This window comes from Canis lupus, chromosome 18 (genome assembly GCF_003254725.2).
Source record: "Canis lupus dingo isolate Sandy chromosome 18, ASM325472v2, whole genome shotgun sequence".
In the NCBI taxonomy this organism is placed as follows: Eukaryota; Metazoa; Chordata; class Mammalia; order Carnivora; family Canidae; genus Canis; species Canis lupus.
Genome location: NC_064260.1, coordinates 25,873,950 through 25,893,680, shown reverse-complemented (window position 1 = coordinate 25,893,680; position 19,731 = coordinate 25,873,950). Strand labels below are relative to the sequence as shown.

Below are 19,731 nucleotides of genomic sequence, written 5' to 3'. Positions count from 1 at the left end.
ACAGACCCAAGCTCTTATCTTCACAAAGTTTAATGCTGGTGGAGGCAGACGACAAACACACATGCATCATTAAGGCATATAGAATATTAGAGGATGGTTAGGTGCCATGGAATGAGATAAAGCGGGGGGTGGGCGCAGGGGGTGCTAGCGGAGGAGTGGTTGTGGGTCTTTAAAGGTAGTCAAGGAAGGCTTCCCTGAAGAGGTAACATTTGCTTAAAGACCCAACAGGCGCAGGGGATGCAGACAAGCGTTCCAGGCAGAGAGAACAGTAAGTGCAAAAGCCCTGACTGTGTTTGGGGGACATTCTGAGTTTAAGGAATTGCTCAGGGACACCCAGGTGGCTCAGTCCGGAAGCGCCGGACTCTTGATCTTTGGCTCAGGTCGTGACCTCAGGGTTGGGCTCGAGCCCTGCGACTGGCTCTGCACTCAGTGTGGCACAGACTGTCCCCCTCCGTCCACTCCTCCCTGCCGCATCACGTGCACGCATGCTTGCTCTCTCTCACTCTCTGTCATAAATAAGTAAAATCTTGAGAGAGAGAGAGAGAATTGCTCAGGGCCTGTATGGCTGGCACCGGGGCCACCCGGGGCAGGGAGGGTTGATGGGCCCGAGCAGCATCAGGCCACCGCTGCAGCCTGTGCTCGGCGGCCTCTGCTTGGTGGCCTCTGCTCTGCGGCCTGTGCTCAGCAGCCTCTGCTTGGTGGCCTCTGCTCTGCGGCCTGTGCTCGGCAGCCTGCGCTCGGCAGCCTCTGCTTGGTGGCCTCTGCTCTGCGGCCTGTGCTCAGCAGCCTCTGCTTGGTGGCCTCTGCTCTGCGGCCTGTGCTCAGCAGCCTCTGCTTGGTGGCCTCTGCTCTGCGGCCTGTGCTCGGCGGCCTGTGCTCGGCAGCCTCTGCTTGGTGGCCTCTGCTCTGCGGCCTGTGCTTGGCGGCCTCTGCTTAGTGGCCTCTGCTCTGCGGCCTGTGCTCAGCGGCCTGTGCTCGGCGGCCTGTGCTCAATGGCCTCTGCTCAGTGGCCTCTGCTCTGCGGCCTCTGCTCTGCGGCCTGTGCTCGGCGGCCTCTGCTCGGTGGCCTCTGCTCTGCGGCCTGTGCTCTGCGGCCTGTGCTCGGTGGCCTCTGCTCTGCAGCCTGTGCTCAGTGGCCTGTGCTCAGCGGCCTGTGCTTACGGCCTGTGCTCTACGGGCTGGCACAGCCAGGCCCGGGCCCTGGAGAAGCAGCCACAGTGGCACCTGCGGCCACAGGGCCACCAGCCTGGGACACGGGGCCACCCACAGGCGAGGTCAAAACTGGATTTCTCCAGAAAGCCTGCGTTGGAAGCCATTTGGCTTACCCAATGTGAGCACGAAGAGAAGCTTACTTGAGCGTTCTTATTAAATAAGATGACATTCTTTCCGTAAGGGTCTCTGAATATTTTTAGAAGCCTGGCTGTAAGAGTCTACATTATAAGTACATTCCCCAAATCCGGTGAGATCTAAAAGAGTAAATTTGATTCTGGAATTGTGAGGCGCTTTTATTACTAGAGAGAATTTTCTTAAATGTCAGGATATAGCACTAGTATGGAAACACAGTTTGTTTTTCCCAAAACAAATAGATAAATTTATCTTATTTCATTCCTGAATGAAGTTTTACATTTACTAAAAGGTATCCTTCAGCCTTTTGCTGTGCGCCTCCTTCCCTGGCGGGTCTGTGGCTCTAGGGGGGCAGTGTTCTGTACTTGGGGTGAAATCCTGGGAAGCATTTCTGAGAAGACCTGCTGGTGAGCTGCTGCGAGGGGACAGCTCTGTCTGTGGCCCTGTTACACGAGCACGTACAAGAACCCGTGCACTGCAAGAGCAAGAGTGCCACTGACGCCGCGTGCGGTCTGGCCTGGGCCGCAGTCTCCTCCGCGTCCCTTCATGGTTCCCACCTCGGGCAGTGCTTCTCCCTGAGGGGCGCCTGCGTGGCTCGGCTGGGTGGGCACCTGCCTTGGGCTCAGGTGGCTCAGGCCGCGATCCCAGGGCCCCGGGGGGGGGGGGGGGGCTGGCCTGGAGCCCCACCTCGGGCCCCCTGCTCCCTGGGGGCCTGCTTTGCCCTCTGCCTCTCCCCACTGCTCATGTGCGCTCGCTCTCTCAAATAAGTAAATAAAATCTTTAAAGAAAAAAGGCTTTTCAGGCAGACTAAAAGACAGATCTCTTGTGAACCAGCTCTTCAGTTGTAGGCAGAAGTCCTGTTAGATCAAGAACAGTAATGTCCTATGTGGACTCACGTATGCCCTGTGATGAGCCAGCATCGACTTCGATTGAAGAAAAAATTATTTTTTGGAAGCAGGATGTTTCAAGTAATTCTTTTGAACTCTCAGTAAAGTTCCAAAGAGTAAACCTTCTTAGCCACCTGCATTGCACTAAGTGAGGTGAGAGCAGGGTCGGTGGGGGAGAGAGGAGACTTAGCATTTATGAGGTGCCCCTGTGTACCACCAGGTAGCACTTGGGCCTCAGTTCGTGGGTTGGCCAGCACTACTTGCATCTTCAGGAGAGGATGCTGAGGCTGGTGGAGGTATGTGACCCGCTCAAAGTCATTTAGCAAATAGGTATGAAAATAAAATTGATACCCACACCGGGGGACCCCACAGTCCTCGCCTTCTTCTCCAGTGGCTCACGAGGGAGGGCACAAGTAAACGTTCTGCATTTCTACCTCAATGAGTCCCGCTTCTCCAGAGTCCCATCTCTCCACGTGCAATGTCCAGTAGTGCCGCGTGTGCTCAGTCGTCCTGAGCGAAGCAGAACACTGGGGTCTCTCTTCTGTCACTTTGTAGCTCTGCTTCTGTGTATTTTGTGTTTTTTTTTTTAATGTAGTGACGATTAACTATTACCCAAGCCCCTAAATTCCACAACGGTCATATGCATCTTATTTACATTTTAATAAGATGGACTTTTCTAACCACACTTTAAAACATTTTACAACATAAAGACTTCTACCTGAAATTATGAAATATCAATTTGCAATTAAAACACAAAACCAATTATATTTAAAGAGTATATAACATTATTATATGAATCATGTTTTATTATTTGTACCTAAGGGTCTAAAAAGGAGTCACTGATTTATAGAAGGAGAACTGATTAAGGAACAGGCAGGCAGCTCTGTAACAACATTGGAGTTTTTATTGCAGAATTATTGTGTTGACTCTGTATCATCTCTTAGGTGGTCTCATGATTGCTTAACATGATCCTAGTCTAAATTTCATATCAAATTGGGGCGGGGGAGGGTGAGAGCCTGAAAAGGAAATGTCATCAAATGCTTTAATCTTAATTGCCATGTTATAATTTTCCTTCTCTCTCCATTTGTGTTTTTTCCATAGGAGAAAAATTCAAGGTGGAAACAAGGACCGTTGCTGTTGACTTTGCATCAGAAGATATTTATGATAAAATTAAAACAAGCTTGGCAGGTCTTAAAATTGGTGTTTTAGGTTCGTATCTTTGCCACATTTATAAATTGCATCTTGCACTTTTTATTTAACTTTAACTGTACGTTTTCTTTTTGGATCTTAGGTATTCAGTCGGTAAAATGAGTAGGGAGAAGGAAATTATCTTGTTCATACAGTTGATTGTTAGTAACATTATATATATTTGGATCTTTGTGGTTTTAATTATATTTTAATGAGTTTTTACAATTTTTGTTGTTTTCTCTGCTTTATTTTCTGTCATTCATTCTATTTTGTTAGATGTACATACGTATGTATGTATTTATTCTTAAAGATTTAGTTATTTTAGAGAGAGAGAGCGTGTGCATGTGCACGCATGAGCGGGGGCGGGGGGAGGCAGAGGGAGAGGGAGAGAATCTCAAGCAGGCTCTCCACAGAGCTCAGAGCAAGCTGAAGCAGGGCTCGATCCCAGGGCCCTGAGAGCATGACCTGAGCCGAAATCAGAACCAGCTGTTGAACCAATTGAGCCACCCAGCTGCCCCTCTCTTGTGTGCATTTAGATACGGTTTTACCATAATAATTCCTTACGGTGGGTGATGGTGATCCATTTTGACAGTTGAGGAATAAAGGCTAAGGGCAGTATCTCTCAGCCTTCTGTTCTTTACCTAACCTTCCTCTCGTCCAAGGAGCCTTTTTAGACATCATTTTCCCCTAATCTTCCCTCTCATGAAATTTTAACACCACAGGTCCACGGTATGTCTTATTCATGTGCTATCTGCAGCTCTCTTCTTCATCACACAAAGCGCAAGCTCATATACTGCCCAGCCCTGAACCAGCTTTTGTCCTGTTGGGAGTGAGATCACCCCCGCTGAGCACATGTGGCCAAGAGACTTGCCGAAGGCCATGTGAAGACCGGGTGGTACGACTGGGATTCTGTGTGTTTCTCCCAAGTCTACTACTCCCTGTTGTTAATTCCTCAGCTACCTCGCTCTTACCAAAACCCAGTGCTTTTGAGGAGATAGGGCAAGTGTTGGACATTATGATGGTAAAGATTTACCAGATTTTAAGGGGAAAAGTGGGCTTTGGAAAGTTACAGACCATTTTTGAGTCCTTCCCAGAAAGAAACAGAGCATCTAATTGAGAAAAAAAAGTTGCTTGTTCGCTAAATCTTTTTATCCCACTGGCTGAATTGGTATGAACCTGATAATTGCCATCATTTTCTTTTGGGGGTTATCAAAGGAGGAAAAATGAAGAGAAAATACATTTAAAAAAATGTTTCCTAACATTCTTTTATCAAGACCCCACCTCCCTTCCCCATACTATAAAAGATTGGTCTTTTATATGATTTCTGGGTAAGGCAATAAAAGAGTTAAACACATATAACCTGTGTCTTTCCTGCCCACACCCCTACTCCCACTTCTGGGAGAGCCCGTGGCAAAAGGTGAATGGAGACATGGATCTGATTTTTGCCTCTGTGTCTACATGCTCTTCTCTAAATACATGTATTGCCTGGACTCTTTTTTACAAATCCCTCTTCCTTAGCCTAGTTCTGGAATACCCAAAACACCACCAACATCTATAAAGTTCTTGACTCTTTAACACGTCCTCATCAGTAGCAGCTGTAACTTTCTAGTTAGGCTAGACACTGCCATAGTCTGTCCTCACCCCTTTCAAACTAGTCGTGCGTGCACAGGGGGATGAGGCTGGCTTAGGCACAAAAGTAGATTGAGGATCCCTAATGAGGAGAGATTGGTCCTGAATTTATATTCTGGGAGAATAATTTTCTTTCAGAAATAGTTCATGATTGTTTGAAGCTTTGCATAACTTTTAGCTGTTTTTCCCTGGGTATCTTGGAAACTATGGGTACTCCGGGACTATGACATTGAAGATGGAAAATGTCAAGCATCCTTTTCCCACAAGGCTGGAGGATTATAAAAGACATTCTTCAGCTGTTCTTTCCTGATCCAGCATCTAGAAAGTTTACAGTGTGAATTTAGGCACAATAGAAAGATCTGTTAAGGATGAGTGTGCAAGGCACATAGTGGCCAAGCACTTTTTCTCCACTTCTAGAATCCTAAGACTTGTGTCAACATATCAGCACTGCTTTTAGACATGAAGACGATATTTTCCCGGTCTCCTATGCTAATGGAACCATTGTTTTTGTAGTCTAGCTCTTTAGTAAATTGCAGCCTGTGAGTTAGCAGTTTGTACCCTCTTTTCTCATTCATTCATTCATCAGAGAGCGGGAGACACAGCAAAAAACAAGAAAGTTCCTGACCTCATGTAGGGTAATGTTCTAATAGGAAAGACAGGGCAGGGCAGGGTATAATAAGAGTATAAAGGGAAGAGGGAGTTGACATAAAGGGAAGTAATGGTGACTTGGCCCAATCAATGGCATTGGAGCAAGGAGGATTCCAGAAATATTTAGGAAGTAAATGAAGCAGAACTTTGTAGGAGATTGCAAGTGGGATGAAAGAGAAGGGGGAAGTCATGGATGACTTTCAGGTTTCTGGATTGAGAACCTGGTCAATGGGGCCGTTTACTAAAATGGGGACTTCCTGGAGGAATCTATTTTGAAATGAGGATCATTTAAGTTTGGGGTTCCTTTAGGATGTCCAAGTGGAATTGGTAAGTTGTTAGGTATATGGATCTAGGTTTTATTTATGTGTTATTTTTTAAAAAAAATATAGGGATCTCTCGCTGTTTTTTTTTTATTTTATTTTAAAGTTTAGTAATTTCTATAGCCATTGTGGGTGCTCGAACTCACAACCCTGAGATCAAGTGTCACATACTCTACCAACTGAGCCAGCCAGGCCCCCCAGATCTAGGTTTTAGCTGAGCTCTGAACAGGAGATAGAACTTGGAGATTAGTAGTAATCTCATTGAAGCATCAAGGCTGGAGATCGTGCAAGGAGAATATAGAGCGTATAAGAAGAAAGCTGAGGACAGAGCACTTTTAGTTCCCTTCTTTGTCATCAAAGGCTGCATGGAATATATGGAGGGATAGTTTTTTGCACAAGTTCAGCACTGTCTGGTAGAAATGTAGAAATACAATGTGAGACACAGAAGGTAAATAACAACAGATAAAGTTAATTTTAATAATGTATTTTATTTTCACCCACTGTATCTAAAATATCACTTTAGCATGTAATCCATGTAAAAAAATGATCTTAATTTGCATGATAGACATCCCAGAAGAAGCATGTAAAAAATTACTGAAATATTTTGCATTCTCTTTCTCATACTAAGTCTTCCAGTCTAGTGTGTGTGTTACTCGTACAGCGTGTCTCAATTCAGAGTAGCCACATTTTAAGTGTTCGGCAGCCATCTGTGCCCAGTGAGGGACATCTTTACTCTAGTTCATATTGGCTGTCTCTCATCCTCAATTTGTGTGGGAGAGCCATAATTTCTATGTTTTTCTTATGCTTTAACATGGTTTCCAGCCAGGAGCAGTTCTGCATTGTCTGGCGGTGTCCAGAGACATTTCTACTTTTCACTAATGGAGGGAGTAGGTGGGAGAAGTTCTGCTGGCCCCGAGGGGTAGAGGTCAGGGATGCTGCGAAACATCCTCCAGTGCCCGGGCCGGGCTCTCACAGCCAAGGGCCTGAGGTCTCCGCAGCCCTGAGGCTGGACACCCTGCTTTAGAGTTACACTGTCGCTCCGCTGTGCTGACCGAGTACTGATCTCACACACTCCTGTGTTGTAGATTTCCATTTGGTGACAAATTAATAATAAGAATAGTTGTAGCTGATGTTTACATAATCCTTTCAAGCCTGTGGCGCCATTTCCACATGCATCCTCTTATTAGCTGGCTCTGTGCTTAGTTTTCTTCCTGTCCTACCACATCTGGCTCCTTAACCGTGAACCATGAGGTGTTCATAATTCTCGACAGTTACTAGCAGATATACTTACGTTGCTTTGTAATTTTAATTTGTCAAGGTCTTTTTTTTTAAGATTTTATTTACTTATTCATGAGAGACACAGAGAGAGGCAGAGGCACAGGCAGAGGGAGAAACAGGCTCCCTGCAGGGAGCCCCGACGTGGGACTCAATCCCAGGACCTAGGGGTCATGACCTGAGCCACCCAGGTGTCCCAATTTGTCAAGGTTTTTGAGGGAACTATTAAAACTCCTTCAATATAAGCATAAAACACTTTTTTATGAGCTACATGTTTTCACCAGGTCATATTTCAACTCTAATCTTAGAGTTCCTTCTCTAGTGTGGATGTAACACTGTAGAACCTGTTTGGGGTGGGGATGAAGGTCTGATATCTTTTTCTTATGGTTCCCGGAGTATGTAGCTCCTTTTTCTTCCCTCTCCTCCCCACCCAGATCCCACATACCTCCATCTCTGCTTCATCAGGAGGAAGTAGTCTTATTTGTGCTCCCTCCTGTGCTTAATGTCAGTCTCACCTTTCTAACATTTCCTAAAATAATAAACATGTAGATCAATTTTTAGTAAGACCTCGCAATCTAGGTGAGGATTTTTTTTCTACTGAGTATTAATGAAACCAGTAATGATAAAATGAAAAATAAATCACCAAGCTGTACTCTGTGTTTGAATGGCATTAACCACCAAAGTATGTAGTCAGTGCTTAATAAAGAAAATTAGTATCAGCTCAATTACAAAGGAAAATGCTAAAGCCCTTTGTCATGAAAGAAACATCAGATTTTCAGTAAGATAAGTGGGGAGAAAAGGGCCATGAATTGTCTGGATTTATACAGAAAGGTCACAGTAACTTGATAAGACTATAAATGCTTAAGGTGGAGAAGTTGGATTCTTAACTCTGTTATGTAAAGTAAGTAAGCATCTGCTGTCTTCTTTCTGGCAAATGCCAAGAAACACAGATTTGAGAAAACTTAAAAAACTTCAACTATTTAGAGAAAATGACATCAATACTGCTTTGAATAAGCAAACAATCGGTTAACAAAATGCGATTGCTATAATGCTTTTACTTACTTGATTCCTCAGGAGAGATTCTCATGTATGCTCTAAATTGGTTTGGAGGACTTTGCACAATACATTGCAGGAGGCGTAGTTTACCAAGGCCAAAAGAGTAACCTTGGATTTGCCACAAATAATATGTATGCCACAAATAATACTTTCTTTCAAATTCCCCTACTATGACTTTTTTAACCTTTAAAAAGTGACGTTCTTTATTCTAGAAGAAAAATAAAAAGGTCCTCTTGGAAGAAAATAGTTATTTTATTTGTGATTCATTAAAAAAGCCAATCATTGCTTTATTCAAGCTCTTAATGCATCCTAGACCAAGAATTTCCCCATGCCAAATGCTGTCAAGGTCTTTCTCACCCATACTATCGTGCTTTGTGTAAGTTGCAAAATCAGGAGAATCATTTGGTACAGGCTGATGTGATGCTGTGCTCACTTAGTGTATTCAGGACTCTTGGTTACCTGTTGACTTTTTTCTATCTGTACGCAATGCCACAATTTCATTAAGAGGCATCATTTTTTTAAAAGATTTTATTTACTTATTTATTTGAGAGAGAAAAAAAGCACAGTCGGGGGGCAGGGTGTAGAGGGAGAGGGATAAGCAGACTCCTTGCTGAGCAAGGAGTCCAACATGGGGCTCCATCCCATGTCTCTGGGATCGTGACCTGAGCCAAAGGCAGATATTTAACTAACTGAGCCACTGAGGCGCCCCAAGAGACATCATTTTAATGGTATCATATTAACAATACTATAGACATAGTATAGATAATAGCATAGATAATAAAATAGTATAGATCCAACAATACTATAGATAATAAATGTCAATTAGTTACAAAAAATTATTGACTGCAAAAGCTGGAATAGAACTTACTATTCTTTCTTCTCATGCCCTTTGTAAGTGAATACTTGCTCCACTTATATATTTGATAGTTGTGGGTTTTGTTTTTTTTTTTTATTATATTCCTTACTTTCTCCTCAGCTAAATCCCAAAATATCTTTTTGTTACCCTTGCCCAATGCAACCTTATGGATTACAGGAAATACTTGGAAGGCATATGTGTTCCATTTTTCTCCCATAAAACCTACATTTTCCAGAATGTTCTAGGGTAGAGAATAGTTGAATGTTGAGAATATTTATCCTAAAATATGGTTTGAGCAGAGATGGATAGTAAGATAAGTCTACTCTATCTCTGTTTTTACTTAAGTCCTTAAAGCTTAACAGAAGACCCAAGAGTATTATTGGCTAATCAGGGAAAGGGCCATTTAGCTGCCAATGGCAAACTCCCAGGTTATTTGGGTTGGAATCCAGAGATGGCTTCCTTACAGTTCATTCCCAACATATCAAAGGAAGAAGAGTAGGTGTAGACTGAAGAGAGAGAGAGCCAAGGGCCTGCAGGAACTGGGTTGAGGAAAACTCCTCTGGAATCGCTAGGAAGGAAGGAACTTGTTAGGAGTTGTGCAGCTTCCCAGTCCCAACTGACTCAGGAAGTTACAAGTCAAAGAGTCTTGCTTTCAGAGAGCTTAGAAATTTATAAAGCTACTTACTACCTTCTTGCTCTCCTCAGGAAGTTTACTAATTAGAAATTAGCTTGAAAGGGCACCTGGGTGGCTTGGTTAAGCATCCGACTCTTGATTTCAGCTTAAGTCTTGACCTCAGGGTTTTGAGATCGAGGCCCAGAGCTTGCTTAAGATTCACTCTCTCTTCTCTCTGACCCCCCCTCCCCCCGCTCTTGAACACATGCTTTCTCTCTTTTTCTCTCTCTCAAAAAAAAAAATTACCTTTAAGACATTTTTAAAATGTCTCTGAAAGGGGTGCCAGGCTGGCTCAGTCAGCTCAGGTCATGATCCTGGGGTCCTGGGATCGAGCCCCGTGTCAGGCTCTCTGCTCGGCAGGGAATCTGCTTGTCCCCTTCCCTCAGACCCCCCCGCCCCCCCTGCTCATTATTCTCTCTCTCTCTCTCTCTCTCTCTCATAAAAAAAAAAAAAAATCTTTAAAAAAAAAAGAGAAAAAGTCTCTGTAAGGGTCAGTGACATCTTCATTACATCTTACTGAGATTAGTACATTCAGTTTATTACCAGTCTACTTCTTGCTGGGTCAGTCACGTATAGGAAATGGCTATTATAATTAGTGAAAGATGTAGAAAAATCATTTTGAAATGGAAAAGAAGAAACTTGAAGAGGAAACTGTTAGTGGTAGGTTGGTCATCAGTGGGGTGCAGAGAAAGGGAGAAAGAATAGAAGGGCAAAATAAAGTTAGTTGAGAGAGAACCAGAGATCAATTTTATGTGTTTAGAAATACCACCCACCTTTCCCTCTCTCCCCCTCCCACCCCTGTAGCTCTGGTATAGGGCTCAGACTCAAGAAAGGGCAGAGGCTGTTAGCTGAGGTCTACAGGAAAGGCTTGCAGGAGTGTGATGGGATGACAGTTTGCAGAGGCAGTGGAGCTTCCCTATTATACCAGGATAGGATTTTTTTGTGCCTTCTAGGAGTTTAAGACACTTCTAAAATTTCCCTTTTGTAACACAATCAAATTTTGTCCCTAACCACCCAGAGTTAGTGTGGGGTCCGCAAGGTCAAGGGCACAGTGCCAAACAAGACTGACCCTACTTCTGACACCTACTGCAAGTTCGGCAGTCCCCAGGCCACCTGCACTTCTGACCAGCTGGCTACAAATTTGGGGGTTCCCATGATCCCTTCAGGTTTGATAATTTGCCAGAACACCTAGGACTTAGGAAAGCACTATACTCGCAATTACAGTTTTATTATGAAGGATAGGAATTAACATTAGCCAAATAAAGAGACACATAGGGTGAGCTCTGAGAGTGTTCTGAACTCTGTGCCTCAGTGTAGAGTCAGGGTGCAATACCTTCCCTGCACATTGATGGTCACCAGCCAGGAAGCTCAGTGCCCAGAGTTTTTAATTGGGGTTTCATTATGTAGGCATTATGTAGGTAATCATTGGCTCTTAGATTGAACTTAGTTTCCAGTTCCCCTCCCTTTTCACAGGTTGGGCTGGCTCAAAGCCTTAACCTTCTAGTCACACCCTTGGTCTTTTTGGTGACCAAGCCCCATCCTGATTCATCTCGTTAGCATAAACTCGGGTGTGATCCAGAGGCCCACCATGAATAACAAAGAAACTCCTGTCACCCTGGAAATGGCAAGAGTTGAGAACCTGTACCCCGGGAATCCAGAACAAAGACCAGACCAGTACTTCATTACAGGACACCTTTCCTTTCCTATTTGTTGGTTGATTCATGTACCAGTTCATTCAACAAGTAAAATTCCAGAGATACAGCAATAAATAAAGCTGATACTATTTCTGCCATCTTGTATGACATCGACTAAAGAAGATTTGGGAATGTGTTACATGTGATGAAAAGATTGTGTTATGGAGAAAGTGGAGAGTGTCAGAGATGGTCTCTGAGAAGTAACATTTGAGATGTAAAGGCTGATCAACCCTGGGAGAAGAGATATGGGAAGGGTTTCCAGATAGAAGAAAAACCCGGAAGCGAATGCACTTGGCAGGTTGGAGGAACTGATGGAAGACCTGTAAATCTAGAGCACGGACCACAAAGGGGACCGTGGCCAGAGTCAAGAGACTAAGCAGGGCCAGATCACGAAAGGCTTAGAAAACCTTGTTTAATAGGTTTGGGCTTAATGGAAGGACAACGCAGACATTGTGGAGTTTAAGCAGTAAATTGACATCCTATTAGAATTTTAGAGAGATTAGTCTGACTTTGAGTGGAAGAGGGCGAGAATTAATCAAAGGAGACCAGTAAGCTTCTTTTAAGCAATGACACAAGATGATGGTGGCTACATTAGGATGCGGGCAATGGGAATGGTTAGAAGTAGATTGACTACAGAGATGTGCAGGAAATAGAAACAGGACTAACATCTGTTGATGGAGGGTCCTCATCAAAGATTTTGTCTGATAGAAGGAATGATCGATAACAGTAGCGGTTGTTTGGTTTTTCTGATCATTATTGCCAACATCCTCAAGTGCTTTTATATGTCAGACACCATGCTAACGGATCTCCTGCAGTCCTCAACAATACTGTAAATATAAGGTAGGCATTACTGGGTTTGTGCCCATTTTATGGATAAGACCTAAGGAGGTTAAATACATTTTCCAGAATTATACAAGTAGTAATTAGCAACTTACAGGTTCTGACTTGAACAACTGTGTGCTCTTTGCCAAAGACAAGAAACCCTGGATCAGGAGCAAATTCTGTAAAGAAAAAGATAGTTTCACTTTGGGATAATGTTAAACTTGAGAGAGCTATGAGAAATCCAAGTAGACCTTTGGATCTCTGGCATCTGTGCCCTCCTTCATCTTGAATGAGACCGGAGCCTAGTGTCGCCAATCATGCCAAGTGGAATAGATACGTGGATTTTTTTTTTTTTTTTAAAAGACTGGGAGACTCACCAGGAACATTATCAAACTAAGTGTAGCGCCTTATAGTTCCATTAGATGTGTTGGATGAAATTGGATTTCTAAAGTGAGAATAAGACTTAGAATTCAAATGTATCTCCTTTCACTCGAAAACCACTAATAGTATTAATTAAAGCAGAACCTTTAACTTAAAACTGGGTAATTAGCTGTGATCTCAGAAATGTAAATAGAACCATAATTCAAGAAATTGATGAATGTTCCTCCCGTTCGCAAGATTTAACAACCAACTTCATGTCATCCGTCTTTCCTCCTCTCTCCTGAGTTTACGGATGGAAGATCTTACCTAGTTTTGTAGTGAGGATCACATAGCAATTTATAATTAAACAGTGGAAACGAAATGTTCTGTTGTGTTGCTTCTGACTCAGTCTTAACTTTTCAATTTCTGATTAAAGGCGCTGCAAATTTAAAGCCTTGTAAACTCTCTTTTATTTAGAAATTGCTACTCACAAGTGTATGAAAACTGTAAAGTTTGCAAAATGTTTTACATGGTGTTCCAAATATCATCTGTCAGAGTATGAACATGTGCTAGCTACAGCAATATGTTAAGTAAGGCAAAGAAGGAATTTTCTTTGCCTCACTCTGCAAACTCTCTGTAGACTGTCAGACTAGATCCACTTGAAAGAGAGGAGAGAGGAACTGGGATGCCGTTAATCAGCACGAGCAGTTATGTCCAGAGCAATCTTTCCGTCTCTCCTCTGTACCGCTGCTCACACCTTATGAAAGCAGGGACCTTGCCCGTCCTGCTGCATCCTGACACCTGGAATAGTGTCGGGTACAGAGCAGTTCCATGACTACCTGTTAAATAAATGACCACACAAAAATAACAACACTTCTTCCTCCACTTACTCTCACACTGATGTGTTCTGGGCCTTGACATGAAGTTTGATACTTACCATCTCATTTTCTTAAGTTATTAGCCCTATTTTATATAGAAGGACATTGAGAAAACCAAGGCTCATGGTGGTGAAATCACTTGCCTCTTGTAGGAGCTGGCGGTAGGAGACCCTGCGCTGAAACTCGGGCCTGTTGGACCCTGAGATCCAAACCTTGTTAATTCAAAAGCTTAAGACACAACAGGTTTCCCCCTACTTTTGGCATATACACTATTACTGACGTCTACATTTTAAAAATTCAGTTTGTTTTGAAATATAATGAAGTGGCAGCATTTTTTCCTAATCCATTTTATTAATGAACTGTAATAGGTTTTCCACTTCTCTAGACTTGAATTTGAGTGCTTGAACTGGGTTTGTATGTATCACTACAAATGTGGTGTGTATGGGACTGAAATTACCTAAGCATTTGTACTTTGATATGATGAGTGAGAAATCGGGAATACTTTACATTACCTGACATATTTTGGGAAGCCCAACCATTAATGATGGACTTTTATACCACCTTAATTTCTTAAGCCTAATTAATCTAGAAAAAGCAGGTTGAAGGTGTTCTGTGTGTGGTTACCTGTATCTGTCATCTTTGCATCTGTTCAAGTGGATTTTTATTTTCTAGTAATTTATTGTTTGCTTCTCCCTCATGCCCAACCCAGACACCAAAAACCTGATTTTCTAATGACAGCATTATCTCAACAACAGCTGGTTTTGGTAAAGGATTCGAAGTCTAGTAATGTCAAAAAAACAGCAGCAAATGAATTTAGAAGAAACCGAAATCTTGTGTATGTTCTTTTTTAAGAAGGAGGTGTGGAAATGATTTTTAGCAGTAGTATGATAGAGGATATTTATGTAACATTTTCAGAATTACTCTGGATTTTGAGGCTTTAGAATACCGTACATCATCGGTATTGGTGTTTTCGAGAAAGTCCGGCCCGGCGGGCGTGGAGGGCACAGCTGAGCATAGTACTCTGACAGTTCTTCCCAGCGAGGGTCCCCTCTAGTAGGATTGCTCCTTTGGCCTCCATCTCCCCTTCTCTTTCCACTTAACTTGTCCTTGTTCTTGGTCTCTCGTGACCTCTGCTCTCTGTTTGCTTCATCTCTTCTGTTGAACTCCTCTTATCTTAGAACTCCAATGAGAAACTGATGGGAAGATTTTATATCTGTTCGTGATCCTCTGATGATTGTTGGAGTCCTGGTTGGAATTCTGAGATTACACGGACATCCTTTGTTTTCAGAAAGACTCGGTGTCTTTCACATGAATGAAAGGTTTTTGTGGGTCACTGAATAAAAAATTTTAAATCTGTCTCTGGTGTCTTACTTGAAGAATTAAAAAAAGAAAAAGAAATAGCTCTCAACTACTAGACGACAGATACTTAATGCCAATTTAAATGGCTACCGTTTAGAAGGGATTTCCAATGATCTGAATAATGTTGGAACAACTTGCGACATTATTTGGTTTGGTAAATTCCATAATGAATTCTGTAATATATAAAGATGGCATTGCACGCACCCATTCTTAATGAGATTACATTATAATGGAAATATTTCCTTCCTTCACTCCTACCCAACGCCTGTTTTCTTCCTTTTCCAATTCCCTGAAAGCTTTCTGTCTGCCGTTTGGTTATTGCTGCCACCTCATGTCTCAAAATAAAATTGCAATGGGATTGCCTTTTTCCAAGATCTGCACTAGTGTACAATCTATGGAAATAGCTGTTTAGGAGCAACAGTTGTTTTTCTCTGCACTCTGAAGTGATGACCAAGCGTGGAGAGATTCTGGGTGGTGTCTGTCTCGCAAACAAAATGTGCAGCTGACAAAACAGGAAGGGATTTAAGAGTCCTAAGCCCGAGCATTGACAAACTGCCAGTGTGACCTTGGCATGTACCTCTCCCTCTTCAAACTGGGCTTCATGCTTTGAAAGATCTATTCTAGCTTTAACATTTTTTTAAAATTCTGTGTGTTGTTTTGTTATAACAACATGGCCCTTCTATGTGATTCTCTTCATTTCTTTGAGCTGAAGTTCTCAGTGTTGAACCTGTTTTCCTTTAGAACTATGTTAAATAGATGTCCTCATTTCACTGCGCAAGTAGGTAGTTTTTTTTTTTAATTTTTTAAAGGGTTTTATTTATTTATTCATGAAAGACAGAGAGAGAGGCGAGAGACACGCAGAGACACAGGCAGAGGAAGAAGCAGGCCCCATGCAGAGAGCCCAATGTGGGACTCGATCCCGGGTCTCCAGGATCAGGCCCTGGGCTGAAGGTGGTGCTAAGCCGCCGAGCCACCGGGGCTGCCCCCGCAAGTAGGTAGTTTTGACAGCTCTCCTTTGCTTGGTTAGAAACGGATCTGAAGGGGCTCCTGGTGGCTCAGTGGTTAAGCTTCTGCCTTTGGCCTGGGGTGTGACCCCGGGGTCCCCAGATCGAGTCCCGAATCGAGCTCCCCTCGGGGAGCCTGCTTCTCCCTCTGCCTGTGTCTCTGTTTCTCTCCGTGTCTGTCATGAATAAATAAATAAAATTTTTTAAAAAAGAAAGAAACAGATCTGAAGATTGTCTACTGTTAGTGCCATCTTCATCAGAGTGGCATTTCCCTGCTTTGCTTAGTTTTTTGTGGGCTTCCTTAGCCCAACTTTGTACTTGGAGTACATGTTAAGATTACAAAGTCAAGTGTGTTGTCTCTAGAGTTCCCAGATTTAAAAAACAAACAAAAAACCCCCAGCCCAAATCCAGATTTTAAAAGATTTATAATTATACTCTTCAGTTTTCTTTGGCATTTTGAAATAGAGCACTAATATTTCCATTGGCTAGAAAGAAATCTGAAGGCAGAAAATTTTCTAGACCCAGGAGAGGGAATGCAGATGGGGTTGGCTATATGTGTTGGAAATTTTCTTCGATCCGGAAGAACATTACAATTTGGCAAAACCTTTCTTTGAGGATTCTGTTATTTTAAAGTGGCTTTGTAACAAAGATTTTGTTTATTTGTAGCATTTTAGCAGATGCGTTAGTTGTTGTTCTTTCTCTTGGTCAGGCTGTGAGTTAGTCCTTCATAATTCTGTTGGTGGGTGAGGCAAAGGCAAGGGAACATACTGCCTCACGTTTAACTAGTTTAGTCTCAATTGTTGAAAGGTCTTTTATAGACTCCATTCCTTGAGCCTCTCTTGGGCAGAGAACCTGTTGAATAAATTAAAAATGGGTTTGGGCCTGCAGTTATCAATTAGGTTTAGATATAGTCCCTGTTCAAAGGGGCATGAATCATAATTAAGTACAGTTTGCTTTGCCACTGTCCTTTGTTTTCAAATTTTCAGATAAGTTTCAGTGATGTTGTTCAATCCGTCATGACCAAATTGTGCGAGTAACATCTTGAGACTCACGGCCTCAAGTGACTGGCTTACTGCTAAATATAACCCTTATTGATTTATTTCAAACTACTAATTTTGATAGTCTATTGAAAAAGTAACTGTTACTACTGTCAAGTTTATTTGGCACAATTCCTTCTAAGTTTTAGCAGTCTGATCATTTCATCATCTTTTTTTGCTACTGAAACCTTTCTTTTCTAATTCTTTAGTTTTACTAAAAATTGCTACCGGATTTCTGTTTATTATTCAGTTATTACTGATTTTACCCCCCAAACTGAATACTGGATGAAGGCATATGGTGGCTTTAATGGTGGTGGCAAAGAGCCGAGCCTCCGAAGTCACATGTCCAGAGTCAGAGTCCCAGCCTTACTTTGCTCTGTGACCTCTGGCAAGTTATTTAACTGCTGTGAACTTTGGTTTCCTACTATGTAGAAGGGAGATTATAATAGGAACTACCTAATAGGATTGTTATAGTGAGTAAATGTAGATAGAGAAGATTATCCAGTTCAACACTAGTTAAAATAAATTCCAAGATATTTTATGTATTTTTTTGATTCCTGCAAATGTTCCTTATTTGGGGTTTGTCTTTCCAAAGCTAGGGAAAATCATATCTGAGTGTTAATCCTATATCTAGTTGTATATAAATTTTTTTCTTGGCTTCTCAATTGTGTTGTAGTTCCGACCTTAGGTGAGGTGACTGAGGAGAGAAGGTACAGGAGGACCAGAACGTGATCCTTGAGGGCTCATGATGTGGTCAGGATGGATGGTTCACTGGAGACATGTAGCCTGGCCCACTCTCTTGGCCTCCACAAGGAAGCCTTCTCTCACTTCCTGGACAAGGTCAGACCACAGGAATAGGCTCCCATGGCACTGTCCTTTATAATGAAATAATTGTTTCTTTTTGTTCAGTGCCTTTCTCTTGCTGCAATACAATACGTTCCGTGATGCCAGAAACCGCCTTTTCCTTCATGGTGTTTCTAGTTCCTAGTGCATGTGAATGGCAAACAAACACAGGTGTATGGCACATATTTGTTGAATGATTAAACAAACCCTCACATTAGAGATGAAGAAACCAAGATGCATCTCATATGTGACTTATCCCAAGTCACATGCTTTCCCCTTCTAGTAGAGCTCTGGTTTCCAGTCCCCCACACTGCAGTCAGTGCTCTTTGCTTTCTCCCACATTATGAAAATGTAAGTCTAGAGAGGAGATAGACGATATGTACAAGTAGCTATTGCAGAGGCAGAGTACACCCACTCCAGGGGACCAGGGAAATGGAAGCGAATAAAAAGTCCCTTCGTCAAGGGTTGGATGGTAGGTACAGGAAGGGTTTAATGACGGAGAAGATGGTTGAACTATATACTTACACTGATAGATTTTTGGATGCAAGAGTGTGGGAAAAATCACACCAGCCGTCAACAGTATTTAGTTATTGTATGTGTCATTTTAGTCTTGATATTATTAATGTCATTATTTCAAGAAATCTGTGTAATAGAGTATACGTCAGCCAGCTAACGATCTTGTCTTATTTCAGTGAACAACGTGGGAATGTCATATGAGTATCCCGAATACTTTTTGGATGTTCCTGACTTGGACAATGTAAGTCTTTCTTTGCATAGTATGGTAACAAAAAGAATGCATGTGAATATTGGCGAGGCAGTATGGTATACTGGTTCACAGTGTGAACACTGGAGTCCGCCTGCCCGAGGTTCACACTCTGGCTCTTGGGCTCATCTGACTCATCCCTGAGTTACTGGAGATGATCCCAACCACACTTAGTGTCCATTCCCACCTCCATAAAATAGGCAACTTCATAGGGATGTTAGAAGGATTGAATGAGAAAATGTAACCTCATTAGTATAGTGCCAGGTTCAATAAGAACTCATTGTATTATTTTTATTTCTATTTTTATTATATCAAAATAGCTCTGTTTTAAGTATCAGGATTCTAAACATCAATTTAGAAATCATAAATATGTTAATATTAAAGCAATATGGTTGATTCAGGTAAACCTACCAAAATGAAAGGTGTATTCTTGCAGCATGCATCATTCTTTAATGAAAATTAGAAAAGCATGTCATTGAAGAAATATGTGAATTTTAAAAAATTGTTGAGGATCTCAGATTCAATAATTTCTCCTTTTGATATTAGCAGAAAGAAAATAGCATATTTATTTTAGATTTAGTGTCTTTTGCTTCCAGAATTTCCTTAATACATCTACCTTAAACTTTGCATATTAGCATGAATTGCTGCTTTTGGTAGAAAAGTACTATAACACTGAGAGTAAAATAAAATCTGCCTCTCTACCCTGACTCCTATCATTTTCCAGTATTTGTCTCTATGTGGGGAAATACTCTGTGGTTTGCTAGATCACTTACATAAATATCTAATATGGTTCCTTCCATGATCACATGTATATAAAATTATCAATATTTTCTTTTGCAGACCATCAAGAAACTGATTAATATTAATGTTCTTTCTGTTTGTAAGGTAAGCAGCTTCTTTATAAATATGTCATCCTTTTTTGGTTCGTTCTATTTAAAAATCACATGATCACTTTGTTCTCTTCAAACTCCTGTTTTCCACGTAAGTATGTATTCCAGATGAAGGCCGTCTGTTTCCTTATGTCTTCAGGAAGTAGAAAGAGCTGAAGATCCAAAAAATGTATAATTTTGCTTTTTAACAACCGGACAGAGATAC

At 42.0% G+C, this 19,731-nt stretch overlaps 1 protein-coding gene across 2 annotated transcripts in view; it reads left to right on the top strand.

The window, feature by feature from the left end:
• The window catches only part of HSD17B12 (hydroxysteroid 17-beta dehydrogenase 12), a 154,499-nt gene that overhangs the window by 98,117 nt on the left and 36,651 nt on the right, over window positions 1–19,731 (top strand). For both annotated transcript variants that reach the window (XM_035701448.2, XM_025452529.3), the window contains 3 exons: window positions 3,333–3,440; window positions 18,566–18,630; window positions 19,477–19,521. In XM_035701448.2, the coding sequence (XP_035557341.1) occupies window positions 3,333–3,440; window positions 18,566–18,630; window positions 19,477–19,521 (218 nt within the window). The remainder of the gene's footprint in view (window positions 1–3,332; window positions 3,441–18,565; window positions 18,631–19,476; window positions 19,522–19,731) is intronic.